Here is a 16,488-nt window from a genome sequence, read left to right as displayed (position 1 = left end):
TATTTATTTATAAATTATAATTCTATATGTATATATAATATTTATAATAAATATATTATTTAAACGAACATTAGCGAATAAAGTTTGGGTTCGTTCGTTAACCAAATGAGTTTGTTTATGCTGTTCGGCTCGGCTCGTTAACGTTCATGAATGAGCTTTAACCGAGTCGAATCGAGCCGAACTCGGCTCGGTTCGTTTAACAGCTCTAATATATGTATATATATATATATATATGATGTTAATTGAAAGTTTGCCTTTAGCCATGTTTAGAACTTAGAATGAGTGTGTATAACTAACTAACTACTTGTAAGAACTCTACAAGGCATTGTTTCACTCTATACATTTTTTTTTCTGAAACATGGGAACCGCAATTGGGGCGAATGCAATAACTTGCAAATTGCCAGTTAAGTTACACTAAGCAAATCTTGTGTGACATATTTGACTAAGAAAATGTTCGATAGGATATGAACCAGTGATCTTGCATTCACCGGTCTGATGTACCACATCAACTCGAATACTTCTTATAAGACTATAGGATTTAGGATTTACCTAGTGATCAACTTTGTTTTATTCGATCTATATTACATTAACATTAGTCTGAAACTACAGTGAGTGTACAAACAAAATAAACCAACACCATAATATGCATCTTATATGCAGGCATGGTCACCCAATAATGAAAATGTACTCGAATCGACATTTTCAGGGCTAATGGAACTCAAAACTAGTACTCAGATGACAATACTTTTACTTCCTGATCCAATCCCATCTTGTATACCTAACTAGATTGTAATACACAAATATTTTCTCTACTTAAAAAGGATAGCCCAATGAGAAAAGTTGGAAATCCTCTCAATTAATTAATACTGTGTAGATTAGATATACTCACGGATGTATCGAAGAGAAATCTCGAAAGAGCTGTTCCAGGACAACCCCACAAGCAAATAATCCTACAGAAATGACTACAGGGCCTGTTTTTGATATTCCCGGTAGCTCGGTACCTTGCCCTTTCTTGTTATTCATTGCCCATGCCATGGCAGGAGGAAGAACTCCATATAGCATTGTCATGCAGTAGCCTCCCTAAAATATTGTTCATATGCCAAATTAACTTAACATTGGTAATAAAGAGATTGACACAATTCTTACTTATATCAAGTTAGTAAGGAGAAGGATTTCGAGCATCCCATGACCTAGAAAACATCCTAATATTGTGGAAGGCAAGAGCGTAAAGTAGGTAACTCACAGCAATATCCGTGGCTGCAGAAAATGCATCGGGTACAGTTGTCGACACAAGAAGGGAAGGAGTGATCACCATTGCTGTTGCTGTGATGCTTGTTTTATTTTTCTGCCACCAATTGCTAATGTGTAGGAATGAACCCGATTTCTGCAATAGAGGCAGACTCTAACATGCAAGACATGTTTTGGTGTTATAAATATTACTAAGTGCGACAACAATTGCCTACTAGGCTACCTCAAGTTGTGCTGGTAGTGAATCCAATGAAACAGTGATTTGTTCCTTGAAGAATTCCGAGAAAGCAAGAAGGGTGCCAATAAGTGAGGTTCCAACTGCCAGAAGCGAAAAAACCTCAATCAAGGACGGAACTCCTTCCCATTCAACACTTCGACATGAAACAACATGTTAGTTAACTTCACGAATCTGCACTCACCATCTAGAACTATATCTTAAGAGTAATAAATGATCGATTATTTACCTAAGAAGCAACTCAACAGGATCTGAAACTTGGTCCAACTGGTTGGAGAGGCTTAGTGCTATTGCATCCCAGATCAGATATGCTACAAGTGGCACGACACTTCCTAGAAAAACTGCAGCCCTTATGCGCTTAAGATCTCCTCCTAAATAAGCACAAAGAACTGCAAGTATAATAGCTGTCAATCCCGACATTATATTGGAATTCAAGGATCGATATTTTCTGCAAGTATGATAAAGAAGAGAGCATCTGAACATTATCTACCTGGAGACAGATCATGATAGGCCAAAGTAAATATCATTACTGGTAGAGTTGCTGGGACTTTCTCCCAATCTGCAACACCGCCTTCTAATCCCGACCATCCTCCAGAAAAAGCCGCAAGACTCTCTATTGCTATTAGCAGACCTGTTTCATCAATTCATCATACTTGAAAACTTTAAACTACAAAATATTAGCCAAAGCTGATGATCATCCCAAACACTCAAGGAAGTTTGTGTTTAACTACCTATCATGGACACAGTTAGCCATTGGTTCACTTGGCCAGTGGCTCGGGTACCTCCAATAGAGATCAGAACGGTGAATAGGACAGTAAAGAGTATTTCAGAAGTTGCTTCAGGGAATCCAGTTATATGGTGAATTATTTCCCCCGACTTAGCACCGTAGGCTATCATGGAAGTGTAACCTAGGAAAACATATGCCATTGTTGCAACAACCCCGCCCCATTCTCCTAGAGTCTCTTGAGCCATTGTTGTAATCGATATCACCTTCAGCTCATCCTTTACTTTCACTTCCTCCTTCCTTAGCAAACTAACATTTATTTCAACTAGCAACATAGCCTCGAATAACATGAAAGCCCAACACATTGTCATTGTTATTGAACTCGGAAGGAGTCCCTACAGAACATATGAAAAGAAGCAACTGAGCTAGTTAATCAATTCTTCGTTTCTATGTCCTAAAATCCATATTAGGTGGTTTGCTTAATATGTTTCACCTCGAAAATAATCAACCCATTCCATAACTGAGTTTCAAAATGAAAAGATCAAAAACAATGCTCCAAACATTTTGTCTAAGAACAAAACTCATAAAAACTCTTGTTATCAAATAACCAGCCACTTTGTACTTTTGATAACCAATGTGTTGCTCAATCAATTCAATCCCTGTAATCCATTGATCAAAATTTTAGTCCATAAAGATAAATTTAGGATTCATGTTTGATGAACATATGATGAAGGTCTGGCATTCAATATAATCATAAAAATTTGAACCAAACAAAAAACTCAACTTCAATGATCAATACAATTTGTAGCCAAACAATAGCTTACACAAAATATCATTATGATCAAAACCAAACAACGAACATGCAGAAGTCTGATCAAACATTAAAATTTTAAACAAAAAAAAAAATGTAAAAGCTTGTCAAGCCCTAGCTTCGATGAAAAGCAAATGAGGTATTCTTCAATATACTAACGCCGATCAAACTTGACAAAATTAAATAGCCAAATTACCGCCGCAGAAATTTTCTTCGGAAGTGCGAGAATTCCGGAGCCGATACTTGTCCCGACAATAAGCGCAACAGCACCAGACACGGATCCCTTCTTCTTTGAGAATTTGGCAGGTCCATCCCGCAAGCGCACTCTGACGATATTGTTTTTCTTCGCTTCTACCAAATTCCAGCTGCGAGATTTCCCCCGTTGCAGTTGAATGTAGCTGCATGATCCACAGCCGAACCGAGCACTGCCGACAGACAATTCAGAAACACATAAGGAATCAAAATTAAGCAAGTTGTGGTGAAAACGGGAAAGGAGAGTGGGGAATCATATATATATACATTCTGGAATTGAAGCAATTTGCGGCATGATGATGTAGTCGTTGGGTTGAAGTTTGGGGAGTAGAAATCAGGCAATGAATATTCATTGGGATTCTACAGAGACAGAGAGAGAGGAGAAGATTCCGAATGATTATTATTATTATTATTATTTTATAGAGAAAATAGTGTAGAAGACAAATGATGAAAATATCTAAATGTGTGTTCGATTGCACTCGCAAGTTAATTTAGTTGAAGTTATTTATATGTCAAATTCACTTTCACCTCTATTTATTTTATTTTTTTAATTTTTTATTATTATTTTTTTTTTTACAGTTGCATAAATGATTTGATAATATAAAAATAGTTACAAATTCACCTACACACAGTATATATTCTACTTTCACGGTTCGGACAAATTATTTGATCATGAAAATTTAGGTAGGGTGTGTTTGTTTGGGGGTTTGGATTTTGGATTGGGATTTGAATAGTAAAAATTTTGAATTTGAATAGTTGTATGATGTGATATAAATAGGGTTTGATGTGATGTTTTGAATGTAAAATTGATTTTTAGTATAATATAAAAAATAAAAAATAGGTGTTTGATGTGATGTTTTTGGGGGGAAAAAATTGGATGAATAGTAGAAATCCTCCAAAATCCTTCAAACAAACACACCCGTAATGTAAATTAGTTACTTAGATAAAGAAGATTAGTTAATTAATAACTAAAAGAAATTTAATATATATGTTTAAATATTTTTAACACTATATTTATAAATATTATAGAATAAAATTTTATATAATACAAATTAATAAAAAATATATATTTATTTATCATTATTTTTATAAAAAATAAAAAATTTTAAAGGTAAAAAAAATATTTGTTATTTAAGGATAAGAGAGAAATAAAGAGATTTTGAATAGATGTACTAAAGAAGTTAAAAAATTTTATTAAATTGATTTATATTTGTTTAGTGTGTTTAAAATTGATAAATTTACTTAAAAATAAAAAGATACGGTTTAAACTGTAAGCAAAAATATCTTATACTTATACTAATACTAATACAATGACATTTTTTAAATTTGTCTAATCTGTCTGATGTGTTGCATCTGTTCTATGATCTGTCTGGCTATCTGTCTGTCTTTGACTCTGATTCTATTCAGAGTTCTCTCGTTTTCGGCTTCGGTGGAGAATCATGTTGTTTTTGGTTCCGGTGGAAAGTCATATCGTTTTTTGCTCCAGTGGAGAGTCATGTCGTTTTCGACTCCAGTGGAGAGTCATGTCATTTTCGTTTCTGGTGAAGAGTCATCTCGTTTTCGACTCCGGTGAAGAGTCATCTCGTTTTCGATTCCGATGGAGAGTCATGTCGTTTTCGTCTCCGGTGGAAAGTCATGTCGTTTTCGACTCCGGTGGAGAGTCATCTAATTTTCAGCTTCAGTGGAGAATCAATTGTTATTTTTATTTACGTTTTTTGCGTCTATATTCAACTTTTTTATCGGAGTACGTTCGCAAGAATGAAACTCAAATGAATTGACGGGGCCCGCACAAGCGGTGGAGCATGTGGTTACTCTTTTTTATCCGAAAACTTTCTTTTTCCTTTCAATCCAAGGGGAAGTGATCAAGGTAGGAGGCTAGTCCCCGAAAATGCTCGTTCATTTCAATGATTGTTGGCCCTATCGGTCAAATGAATCAGACGGTGACTTGGAGTCCGTTGCTAACGGGGTCTCGGTTGATTTCCCTTCTTATTCTTTCTCCCGTGCTAGGAAGCATTACTCCTCTAAGAAATTCTCTTAAATGTTCAATTTCTAATGAATCAAGATAACCATTTGTTCCGGTAAGCTCAAGTTGGTTTCTGTTATATCACTTGAGTTTTGAGAGAGGATGTTGAGATATTTTAGATATTCGGTTTTAAATTTAGTAGATTTATATTTATATTTAGTCTTATCCATAGATTAAATTATTTAGATTTGAGTCGAGTCTGTTTTGTATTACCTATATATAAGCCCCTTGTTTTGATGATCAATATACAATTTCATTATTTTCCCTCAAAATTCTAATAAATACTCCGCTATCAAATTCGAACACATCCTATTCATTCGACCAAATAAATATCATATTCAACACTATTATGTGAAAATTGCAATAAAAAAAAGTCATAAGTTTAATATGGATTGATAACTTTTTAAACCGTCGTGAGAAAATTTATGGAACTACTTTTGTGGATTTTTGCCGGTGATATATATATATATTTAAATGGTAACAATTTTGTGAAAATAAATTACAAAATAATATCCGTAACACTTCCGTAACTTAAAATAGCAAAGGAAGTTGCCTCGATCCCCTGACCTTATATTACGACTACCAGAAGAAATGAATTTGGCTTCGAAAATTATCTTGAAATCAATTTTGAGATTGTGAAAATAAATACTTTTTTCGTATACCCACAAAGTATACATATTTTTATTTTAGTTGTCTCATTACAAAGTAACTATTTCAAAAATACCTCATTTTTTTCTAACCCGTACTTTACCATTACATCGTTACTTTCATAGTAAATCATATAACACCCTCTATGTTTCAGTAAAAATTGCACAATATACCATTTTTTTCAAAGGTAAATATTAAATCAATTCAATTTTTAGTCAAAAATCTAAGACCATTTAAAATAGTCTTGAATTAAGGCAATAAAAAAACCCGACGTCTCCGGATTCACCTACCATACATGGTTCGTCTAGTGTGACTTTCCTTGTCGGACCTAGTTTGCAGAATATTAGGTTCGACCGAAGGTTTACCTAGTGCGCACTTTCGGTAGTCATAAAAAATAATAATAATAATAAATAAATAAATAATCAGATGAATGAAAAATTAAATTAATTGAATTTTATCGCAATTGGGCTCAAGCCAACGAGCCCCAATTGCCCAAAGCCTAATCTTGACCTTAGATATAGGCTAGTTTAGGCCCAACCCAAACAAGGCCCAAGCCATTAGCCCAATCTAAATCCAAACCCTCTATCGAATTTTCATTTATTATAGTTGGACCAACAATTCAATATAAGAATGAGTTAGATAAATTGTATTTTCAACATAATGTTCGTAACACATTACCTTAGTTGTAATATTGTCATAAAAAATTGTAACATTTGCCAAAATTTTCAAAATTTAACATCATACCCAAAAACCATTTCATACGAACTTAATCCCAACAAATCATCGTAAGTAGCACAAACACATAAAAAAAAAATTAAGGTAAACTATTTTTTTAATCCCGTAACTGGACTCCCTTGTCATTTATAAGTGAAAAATCTTTGTTGTTTCAGTCTTTCGGTGCCGGAGAAGCTGCGTGGCTTGCCGGAAGCCACGTGTCCGCCAAGTGTTCCGCCAAATCAGCGACACTTGGCGGACACGTGGATTTTATTTTATTTTTCAATTAGACCAAATAAAAAAATTAAAAAGACAAATAAAATTAAAAATAAATTTAAACAAAAATAAAATAAAATCCACATGTCCGCCAAGTGTCGCTGACCTGGCGGACACGTGGCCTTGGCGAGCCACGCGGGCGTTTCCGGCACCGGAGGACTAAAATAGCGAAATTTTTTCACTTATGAGACTAGTTTGCGACAGGCTCCACTTACTGGACTAAAATGATAAAGAAGTCCAGTTACGACACTAAAAAAAATAGTTTATCCTTTAAAAAAAAATAAAAAATAAAAAGGTTGGCCGAATTCATATTTATTTTTCTGCAATCTATATATGTATTTTATGTAATTTAATGACGGTGATATTATATAGAAATATATGTTTTGCAGTTTATGTATTATATTGTATTATATATATATATATATTTATTTTGCTAAAATAAATAATAAATTATGTTATATAAAGCAATATCACATCAAAATATATACTGTATATTGTATTATTATATACTATTTATATTGTTGATTTGTGTTGATTATGTTAATTTGACCTGATCAACTATAAAATTGAACTAAATTTTAATATAAGTAATAAAATAATTTATGCAAATTTTATTGTATAATTCACTTTTGAACTAATAAGAAATATAAAAAAATAACTTTTATTTTGTCCTCAAACATAGCAATTTTATGTATTATTCTAGTTAATGTAATAATAATATATATATATATATATATAAACTCACCTAGAAACCATTGAATAGATGTGGTGAGTCGACTTGTGGTGCCCCAAGTTTAAAAATACAAAGAAAACAAGTCTTATTGTTCTTTCATTTGAATAAATAAACTTTTATTATCCTCTTTATTCAATTGTCTGCTCATTTGATCGGACACTAGTTTTAAAAAATATAAGTTAAAATATAAATTTTTATTTTTTAGGATAAAGAAAAAGTAGAAAAAATTTTATATTTTTTTACTAAAAAGGGAAATAGGAATAAATTTAAATGACAAAAAAAAAAGTAAGAATAAATTTAAGTGACGGAGAAATTCTATTTATAATACTCCATCCGTTCGCCTCTAAGGGTTACACTTATTTTTTGCGTCATTTTACTTAACATTAAAAATATCCTTATATTTGTATAATATTTTATACAAATGCCCTTTTATTAGTATTATAAAAAACTAATATAAGTATTTTTACAATTTTTTTAATTTATACTCCGTTTTAATATAATAATTAATATTTAAATATGACACTCAGAATTGGACAAAAGTAGTATTAATTTACTCTCTAAACCACTATACTAATCTTTGGAAAAGTCTTCAAGATAGCAAAAATAAAATCCAATATACTAATCTCATTAAAAATCATGAATATATTCAAAAATAAATCAAGATTATATATATATGGTGGCCGATCTTATATTAATTGGATCGCTCATTTGACCCAATCAATATATAATAAATGTATCCAGTATATACTTCCTTCGTCCGTTCATATTGTTATTTATATGCGATCCACATCTTATGTTATTTTTTTTTAAAAAAAAATATATATTTTAATTTTATTTTAAATTTTTTAATTTTAATCAGACTAAGTAGTTATTTTATTATTAATTTTTAATTAATTATATTATATTTTAATTATTTTCGCTAATATATTTTTAATTATTTACTGATTATATTATTTATAAATATTTATAAATTCTCATATCTATAGTAACATGGACACAGTCGTTGGGATGAAATGAATATTATATACAAAATAACATATTTATAGCACATTATATTTTTTGCATTATTTTTATTATATGAGTTGATTTAAGTAAGTTTTGTTTTTGTTGCTTTTAGGTGAAATCATGTTTAGATATGAATATATATATATATTTTTAAAATAAAAAATTAATATATTTTTTTTTAAATTATTTTTTAGTCTTGACTTATTTATCATTTTAATCTCGTAATTAAAATATATTTAAGAATGATCTTGTATTTCATTATTTTGGCATAATTAGTCATCTAGTGTCGAAACTGTGTATGTAGCGGCCACGTAACTTATTGGAGCTTACGTGTGTCCGTAAAATAAGTGTCATATGTGGACACTTGTATTATTAATTAATGTAAAATTGAATTGAATTTGCAAATGTGCTATTTGGTCCAATTAGACCAAATAATAAATATCATATTGGATAATAGTAATATTTGTAAGACTAAATTAACAAAACTTATTTATGATTTCACGAAATTGCACAAAATTTCTCATACTTTGAAAATTGTATCAAACTCGGTTGTCTTTTCATAAACTTTGCGCTTAATCCCCTCAATCATATTTATTTAATGGTGTTTGAATTACAAATATATTTATTATTATTATTATTATTTTCGTCCGTCCCACTAAAAAAATATCACTTTCCATTTTTTAAATTATAATCATACAATAATACCAAAATACCCTTAATTTTTATTCAAATTACAAACATACAATTACATATACAATTACCTTTTATATAAAATCAACGTATTATATTTTGAATTTTATGAAAAATATATATTGAGAATCCTCGAAAGTCTGAGCAAACAAACCCTAAAGATTTGTTTAAATAAAGATTTTGGAATATTTTGAACTTTTGAAAATTTAGAAATAATACAAAATTAATACTTGATATTAATTTTTGCATAAATCAAAATTATTACATGCACAATTAATTTATATATAAAATATAAGATAAAAAATATCAAAATAATTTATACACTTTCACATTAACTAATAAAATATTATTATCTTCCTCCACATGAATGATATAAATTTTCATTACCAAAACAAAAATGCAATATTTTAATTTAGTAAATGTACCATATATCAAATATAATAAATATCTTTATAATTTATTTACAATATATTATATAAATACTGTTACTTTTATAAAAAGAAAAACAATGCTAATATATTACTCCCTCCGTCTCATTTACTATGTCCATATTGCCGTTTTTGTCGTCACTTTCCTTTTTTTGAAAAAATATTACACTTTAATCTTATTTTATAATTTTTTAAATTTTAATTAGACTAATTAGTTATCTTAATTTTAATTTATAATTATTTATATTATAAGATAATTATTTTTTCTAATACATTTTTAATTATCTATTAATTATACTTATCTACGGTAACCCGAACACAGTACATGAGACAAAGAGAGTAGTAGTATTATTATTATTATTATTATAAATTAATATAATACTCTTAATATTAAAAAATTAACATAAAAAAAAATAATAATACTCTTCTCAAGAAGTAAAAAAATATTATCAAAATCTCAAATACCTGTTTGGATTAATAATGACCATATGTTAAATTAATTTAAAATACACAAAAGAAATACAATACACACAAAGCATGCCCTTAATTCAATCTTTAATTTTCCCGACTTATTTGTTTATAACGCAATCTCCAAACCAAATATAGTAACGTTACTATATTAAAGATTCCATTTTTTCTCCAGAAATCAATGGAGGAAGGACATCACTGCTAAATGTTTTCCATTTACCTTTCACTGTTCTAAGGAAAAACAAAATTAAGCTCACCACACCAAAAATTAAAAATATAAAATATAAAAAAAATTATCCTTACCACTTTCTTCTGCAGAAATCATTCGAAAAAATAAAATTATAAATAAACCCAGATTTTGTCTTGAGATTTCGATCTTCTGTGCAGAATTTTCCAAAAATTTCTTCTCGGATTCCCCCAATTTGCCATCCCCTGAAATAAAAGGCAAATTTTTTACTCTCTGTTACTCCCACATCCATCGTTTTGTATATAAAAAGGCCAAAACAAGAACAGACATCCCCTGCAATAAATCTGTTGTCCTTGCGTTGTGCCCCCCCACCCCACCCACCCCCCCCATCCCTTCCCTTCTTCCTTCCTTCCATCCATCACCGCCCTCCGTCTCTCTTTGTCTCTGTCTCTCTCTTTTTCTTGGGTTTTCTGTTCGTCGATTGTTTGGGGGGAGTTATGTGAAGAGGGATTGGGGAGAAATGGCGTGTGCAGATGTTCATGGAAATAATGGGATTGTGAATCCGGAGGAGCCGAGTATTGATACGGACAAATTGAGCTACGAGATCTTCTCCATTCTGGAGAGCAAGTTTTTGTTCGGATATGATAATCAGAAGGTTTGGGTTCCGAAGAAGATTGAGGAGGAGGAAGACGACGGCGGTGGTCAGGCGATCAAGTATCAGCGGGGGAAAATCTGCATTCTCAGCATCGACGGCGGCGGGATGCGGAGCATTTTGACAGGGAAGGCCTTGTCGTATTTGGAAGCGGCGTTGAAGAAGAAGTCAGGGGATCCCAACGCTACAATCGCCGATTATTTCGACGTCGCCGCCGGAGTCGGCGTCGGCGGTGTGTTCGCGGCGATGCTCTTCGCTGCCGACGAGAATCGGCGCTCGATTTTCAGCGCGGATGATACGTGGAAATTCCTGATTGAGGAGGGTGGGAAACTGTGCCCCTCCGGGAAGGGGCGGAGTTCGAAGGGAGGTTTCTTCCGGCGAGTTTTCAGGAAGAGCGGCAAAGCTTCGACGGCGGCGGCGTCGGCGCGGTTGGAGAAGGCGATGAAGGAGGCGCTGAAGGATTCCGAGACCGGCCGGAGCTTGACTCTGAAAGACACGGTGAAACCGGTATTGATCCCCTGCTACGACCTCTCCAGTTCGGCGCCGTTCCTCTTCTCCCGGGCGGACGCCGTCGAATCGGACAGCTTCGATTTCAATCTGTGGGAGGTTTGCCTGGCGACGGCGTCGGAGCCGGGGGTCTTCGACCCGGTCTACATGAGGTCCGTCGACGGTTCGACGCGGTGCGTCGGCGTCGCCGGCGGATTGGCGATGAACAACCCGACGGCGGCGGCGATAACGCACGTGCTCCACAACAAGCAGGAGTTCCCATTCGTGAGAGGGGTGGAGGACATTTTGGTAATTTCACTCGGGGCAGGCGGGCAGTTGCTAGAGAGCAGTTTCGACCTCGAGCAGGTGAAGAAATGGAAGGCGCAGGATTGGGTTCGCCCCTTGTCCCGGATTTCGGCGGAGGGCTCGGCGGAGCTGGTTGACCACGCGGTGGCGATGGCGTTCGGGCAGTGCCGGAGCACCAATTACGTCCGCGTTCAGGTACCTGAAGAATTTACCCAACCACTTTTACCTTATGCATCATCACTTTTTCTTTTCAACTGTTCCAATTCACCAATTTCAATTTCAATTTCACTCTTTTTGAGGATGATAAAAATATTCTGAAAAGACGATGAAAATCTTATTAAATTTGCTTCTTTTTTCTTGTGTTTTTGACTGCTCCGTGCTTCATCTTTCTTCTTTCTTTTGAATTGTGAATGTTCTGTGGTGGGGTTAGGGTGAATTCCTTTATTTATTTATTTTTTACTTGAGTGCCTTCTGCATCTTCACATGTCTGGACTGTCCTGAATGTAGTGGTTTTACTTTACCTGATTTTCCCTTTGTCGATATCATACATTTAACATAAAGAACCCTAAATTGCGCTGTGAACTTTATCTGCACTGTTGTGTGCACTCTGTAAATATTGACAGCACTTGCTACAAAGAAGTAAAGGGTCAGTTTAACTCATCTTTCGGTCAGGTCTTTTATAGATAGATAAATGCATATTTGATATTTTTTTGATCTTGTTGGTTGTCGGTCAAGATTTCGACATTATTATGAGTGGCTTTTTGGGTTTAACTAAATCAAGATTGTCAAATGTGTGTTGCTGGATTGGAACAGAAGTGGTCTATCTGCTCTTGTGCACCAATTTGATGTGTAAATGCAAAATTTTTTAAATGTTGTTTCTATAATGAAGAGCTCTATGTTAGAAGTGAACGATCACATGATTCGACTATAGTTCCCTTTTTGCATGACATTATTGGGAGGATATTCGGTGTTATTTAGAAAATTGATGGTTGTGATCTTTCTTGTTTAGGCAGGATGCCATGTGGGGTTGATTTATTACAATGAGGATACTGTTGAAGCATATGATTTGTAATGGCATTGCATCGGATAATCTTTAAGATATGGAATAATACATTATATCAATTAGTCCAACTCGGTTTATGCTAATCAAAGCTTCACCAAATTTTATAATTTGTAGTTGAGTTTGCAGTTCAATATAATTTGTTCTTTCTGTTTATCGTTTTACTGAATTCTCAGGCATACGGGTCCAGCTTAAGCCGGTGTGGGGAAAATGTCGACTCGGATCCCAGTCCGGGCAACGTGAAAACACTGGTGGCGGTGGCAGATGAAATGCTGAAACAGAAGAATGTGGACTCAGTCCTCTTTGGCGGCAAGAAGATCGGAGAGCAGAGCAATTTTCAAAAGCTCGACTGGTTTGCGGAGCAGCTTGTGCTAGAGCATCAGAGGAGGAGTTGCAGGATAGCTCCCACTGTTGCATTCAAGCAGGCTTCGTCTAAACCATCCTCAGTGTAATGAAAAACAATGTCCCTTCAAGTTTGATGAAAAAATTCGGAAAAAAAAGCATATACATGGTATGCTCTCTCTCTCTCTCTTCAACTATTATTACTTGGTTCAATCAACTTTGAAATCATTTGTGGCCATACATGATTGATTACATATAGTCAGTCTGGTGAAGAATCGAATCCTGAAAGATAATACTTACTACTTACTATATAGTGTTGTTGTCTGTTTCTGGCACCTCCCTTCATCCATCCCTGTGGGCTTTTGTCTGTCTGTCTGTCTGTCTTTGTCATGTCGTGATGTTGAAGAAGAAACAACAAATCTAACACCATAATATTCCCTGGTTGTTGCAACAGTTTGGTTTTGTGTCTGAGTGTACCAAAAATGGATTTATTCTTGAATTTTGGGTGTTGGAGCCTCACCGACACTGATGGTCAAAAATGCACAGGGCCATATTGGTCATTCCAGTAGCTCATAGCGCTGAGCTGGGCTGGGTGGGTAGGTACGTAGGTAGGCTGGCACTTGGAAAAATGCATGGGTGTGTGTAAAGTGAAGGGCATTCATTCTATTTTATGTTTGACTCTTTTCACAAAACCTCCTCCTCATCCATTCTTTTCCTGTCCCCAGCACATTTATGATTATGATTATTATAATTATAATTAAATCTTTTATTTATTTGGATCATGCAAATCCTGTTGTGCTGCTGACCATGGGTGTGTGTTTTAAGGATGTTCTGATGATTAGGGTTAGCAGTTATTTGCCTGGTTATAAGTAAGCAAGCAAGGATTTCTTGTCTTGGCTGGCATTGTTATGGTTTCATTGTTGTTTCTAAAAATGTTTCTGGCAAATGGGACATCCGTCAATTGTCCATTTTGATGAATTGGGTCTACCATTAATTGTATTTATTGGCATTCATTTTGAAAGGGAAAATTGCAGAGGAGAGAAGAAGACTAGCCAGAGTATATGACTGTTTTGATGTGTGTCATCATGGATCTTGGTTGTTGTTAGTTTCAAGAAATAGTGGGGTATGAGGGTATTAGTATATGCATTGTATTGGTGGTGGTGATGAAACCATTTGTGGGGTGTAATAGACTTACACTCACTCACTCACTCTACTGCTTATACTTGTACTTGTTCATAAAAACAAGTAAGAAAGCTTTACAAGTAGTGTTTGGTTTTGAATAATGAAATGATTCTAATGATCCATCGTCATCATCATCATCTCTTTCTTCCATTCTCATAGAACTCTACTTACTACTGCTTTCTTGCTTGACTTTAGTCTCCCTTTCAATAATGTCTATTTATCACTTTTCTGCATTGATGCAGTTCAGTGGGTCCTTTCCATATTGCCATTGCCATTGCCATTGCTGCTAATGCTGCTACTTTATGTGAAAAAGGACTTTGAAAATACTAATAATAATAATAATTATTATAAGTATTGATGGATCTTTGTGGGATTCTTTGCCTGCCAGAGCCCAGGCAATGGTCAACTACACTACACGCCACACCACACTAGATAGAGTGCACCTTTTTTTTTTTTTTTTTTAATAATGACGTGGAAATTCGCGGACGCTACCCGAAAGTGCGCCTCCGATTAAACTTAATATCCTGTAAATTAGGCTCGACAGATAAATCACACTATGCGAATCATGTGTTGCATGGCAGGTGATTAACTAATTGTATGCATGATTAACTATTTGGATACGAATTCAAACAAAGGTATATAATACTCCCTCCCTTCTGGATATTATGTCTACTTTACAGTTGATACGAGAATTTAAAAATTATATAATTAGTAAATAAATAATACTCATTCCATTTCAAAATAATAAAGACATTTGAGATGGACACAGGAATTAAAAAATAATAGTATTATATTGACAATGTGTATTTAAAAGATCATATTGTTCCTACTTTATGTAATTATTGTAAAAAAATAGGAATAATTTTGTAAAAATGTAGGGAGAGAGTTGCCAAAAGTAGAAATGAGACTATTATTTAATTAAAATTTTAAAAAATTAAATTAATAAATTTATAATAAGATTAAAGTGTATAATTCTTTTTTAAAAAAGAAAAGTGATAAAATAAGTGGAACGGATAAAAATAAAAAGAGAGACATGACCAGGGATGTCAACGGGACGGGTTCTGCAGGCCCCGAGACCCGCCCCGCCCCGCTTCCACCCAGCCCGAGGACCCGCCCCGCCCCGAACCCGAAGGGTTCGGAGCCAAACCCGACAAACCCGTTTTCTTAAAAATATATAATAATAAATATTTTTTTAACAATCGAATACTAAAACAAATAGCATTAAAAGAAAAAACAATCAAATATTATCCATAAAAATAAGATAAATAAATAAATAATATATTTTTATTATATAAATATACATATATTATGTATAATAATTTTTAAAAATTATCTGGAGCGGCAACTAATTGAATTTTATATTTAAAATTATTTAAGTAAATAAATAATATATTTTTATTATATAAATGTACATATATATATATATATTAGTTATAATAATTTTAAAAAATATCCGGGTTCGGGTCTGGTCCGAGTTGGGACAAATTTTTAGTAAAATCCGTAAACCGCCCTGAACCCGGCCGGATTTAAAATTTTAAATCCACAATCTGCTTTGAAACATATTATTTAGACCCGAACCTGCCCTATTAAGAACGGATCCGGGCTAACCGGCCTCATTTGACATCCCTAGACATGACCGAAGGAGTAATTACTATTTTTTTTATTTTTATAATAAAATGAATACCCAAAAATTGTCTATCTTTTGCTAACAAAGTAAATGGAAAAATATATATATTTTTTTATGACAATGCAAAATGAAATTACACATAAATTTTAACAACAGAAAAAACAAACATTTCGTCCCTTATTTATCTGTTCGTTTGTTTTTTGTATGGAATTTTAGAAATATTAGTATTATATTGGGATGTGATATGAATAAAGTAGAAAAAACTAAAATAATCTTATTATGTGTGATATAAAGGTGATACATTTGTATAATATAATATAAATTGTAAGGAAATTTTTAATGTTAATATAAAGTACAGTTACTAAAAAAAAATAAAATAAATACTTTATTA

At 33.3% G+C, this 16,488-nt stretch overlaps 2 protein-coding genes across 4 annotated transcripts; one reads left to right on the top strand and one right to left on the bottom strand.

The window, feature by feature from the left end:
- Positions 1–644: 644 nt before the first annotated feature.
- LOC127244761 (uncharacterized) lies at positions 645–3,678 on the bottom strand. 3 transcript variants are annotated; one of them, XM_051265246.1, is made up of 8 exons: positions 3,538–3,678; positions 3,215–3,443; positions 2,215–2,602; positions 1,974–2,114; positions 1,713–1,854; positions 1,472–1,619; positions 1,244–1,402; positions 645–1,080 (listed from the first exon to the last, which is right to left on the bottom strand). In XM_051265246.1, exons 1-8 carry the CDS (start codon positions 3,621–3,623, stop codon positions 886–888), a joined length of 1,488 nt encoding a protein of 495 aa, XP_051121203.1. In that variant the 5' UTR covers positions 3,624–3,678; the 3' UTR covers positions 645–885. The 3 variants fall into 3 exon arrangements, with proteins under 3 accessions (XP_051121203.1, XP_051121201.1, XP_051121202.1); XM_051265244.1 differs by having other exon boundaries at positions 1,713–1,872; positions 3,538–3,677; XM_051265245.1 differs by having other exon boundaries at positions 1,244–1,384; positions 1,713–1,872; positions 3,538–3,677.
- A 7,128-nt stretch (positions 3,679–10,806) lies between these two features.
- On the top strand, positions 10,807–13,460 carry LOC127245056 (patatin-like protein 6). Its single transcript, XM_051265700.1, has 2 exons — positions 10,807–12,081; positions 13,123–13,460. Exons 1-2 carry the CDS (start codon positions 10,963–10,965, stop codon positions 13,396–13,398), a joined length of 1,395 nt encoding a protein of 464 aa, XP_051121657.1. The 5' UTR covers positions 10,807–10,962; the 3' UTR covers positions 13,399–13,460.
- The last annotated feature ends 3,028 nt before the right edge of the window (positions 13,461–16,488 follow it).

The sequence above is a fragment of the Andrographis paniculata genome, unplaced genomic scaffold, assembly GCF_009805555.1.
Source record: "Andrographis paniculata isolate CXL003 unplaced genomic scaffold, ASM980555v1 Contig21END, whole genome shotgun sequence".
NCBI lineage: Eukaryota > Viridiplantae > Streptophyta > Magnoliopsida > Lamiales > Acanthaceae > Andrographis > Andrographis paniculata.
The sequence above is the reverse complement of the archived record's forward strand: the minus strand, read 5'-3'. Positions and strand labels throughout refer to the sequence as shown.

Coding starts and splice junctions, on each gene's coding strand:
- LOC127245056 (XM_051265700.1), top strand. CDS start 10,963: ATGGCGTGTGCAGATGTTCATGGAAATAATGGGATTGTGAATCCGGAG. Junction 12,082..13,122: donor CCAATTACGTCCGCGTTCAG/GTACCTGAAGAA, acceptor CTGAATTCTCAG/GCATACGGGTCCAGCTTAAG.
- LOC127244761 (XM_051265244.1), bottom strand. CDS start 3,623: ATGAATATTCATTGCCTGATTTCTACTCCCCAAACTTCAACCCAACGA. Junction 2,603..3,214: donor CGAAGAAAATTTCTGCGGCG/GTAATTTGGCTA, acceptor TATGTTCTGTAG/GGACTCCTTCCGAGTTCAAT. Junction 1,403..1,471: donor CACTACCAGCACAACTTGAG/GTAGCCTAGTAG, acceptor CTTGCATGTTAG/AGTCTGCCTCTATTGCAGAA.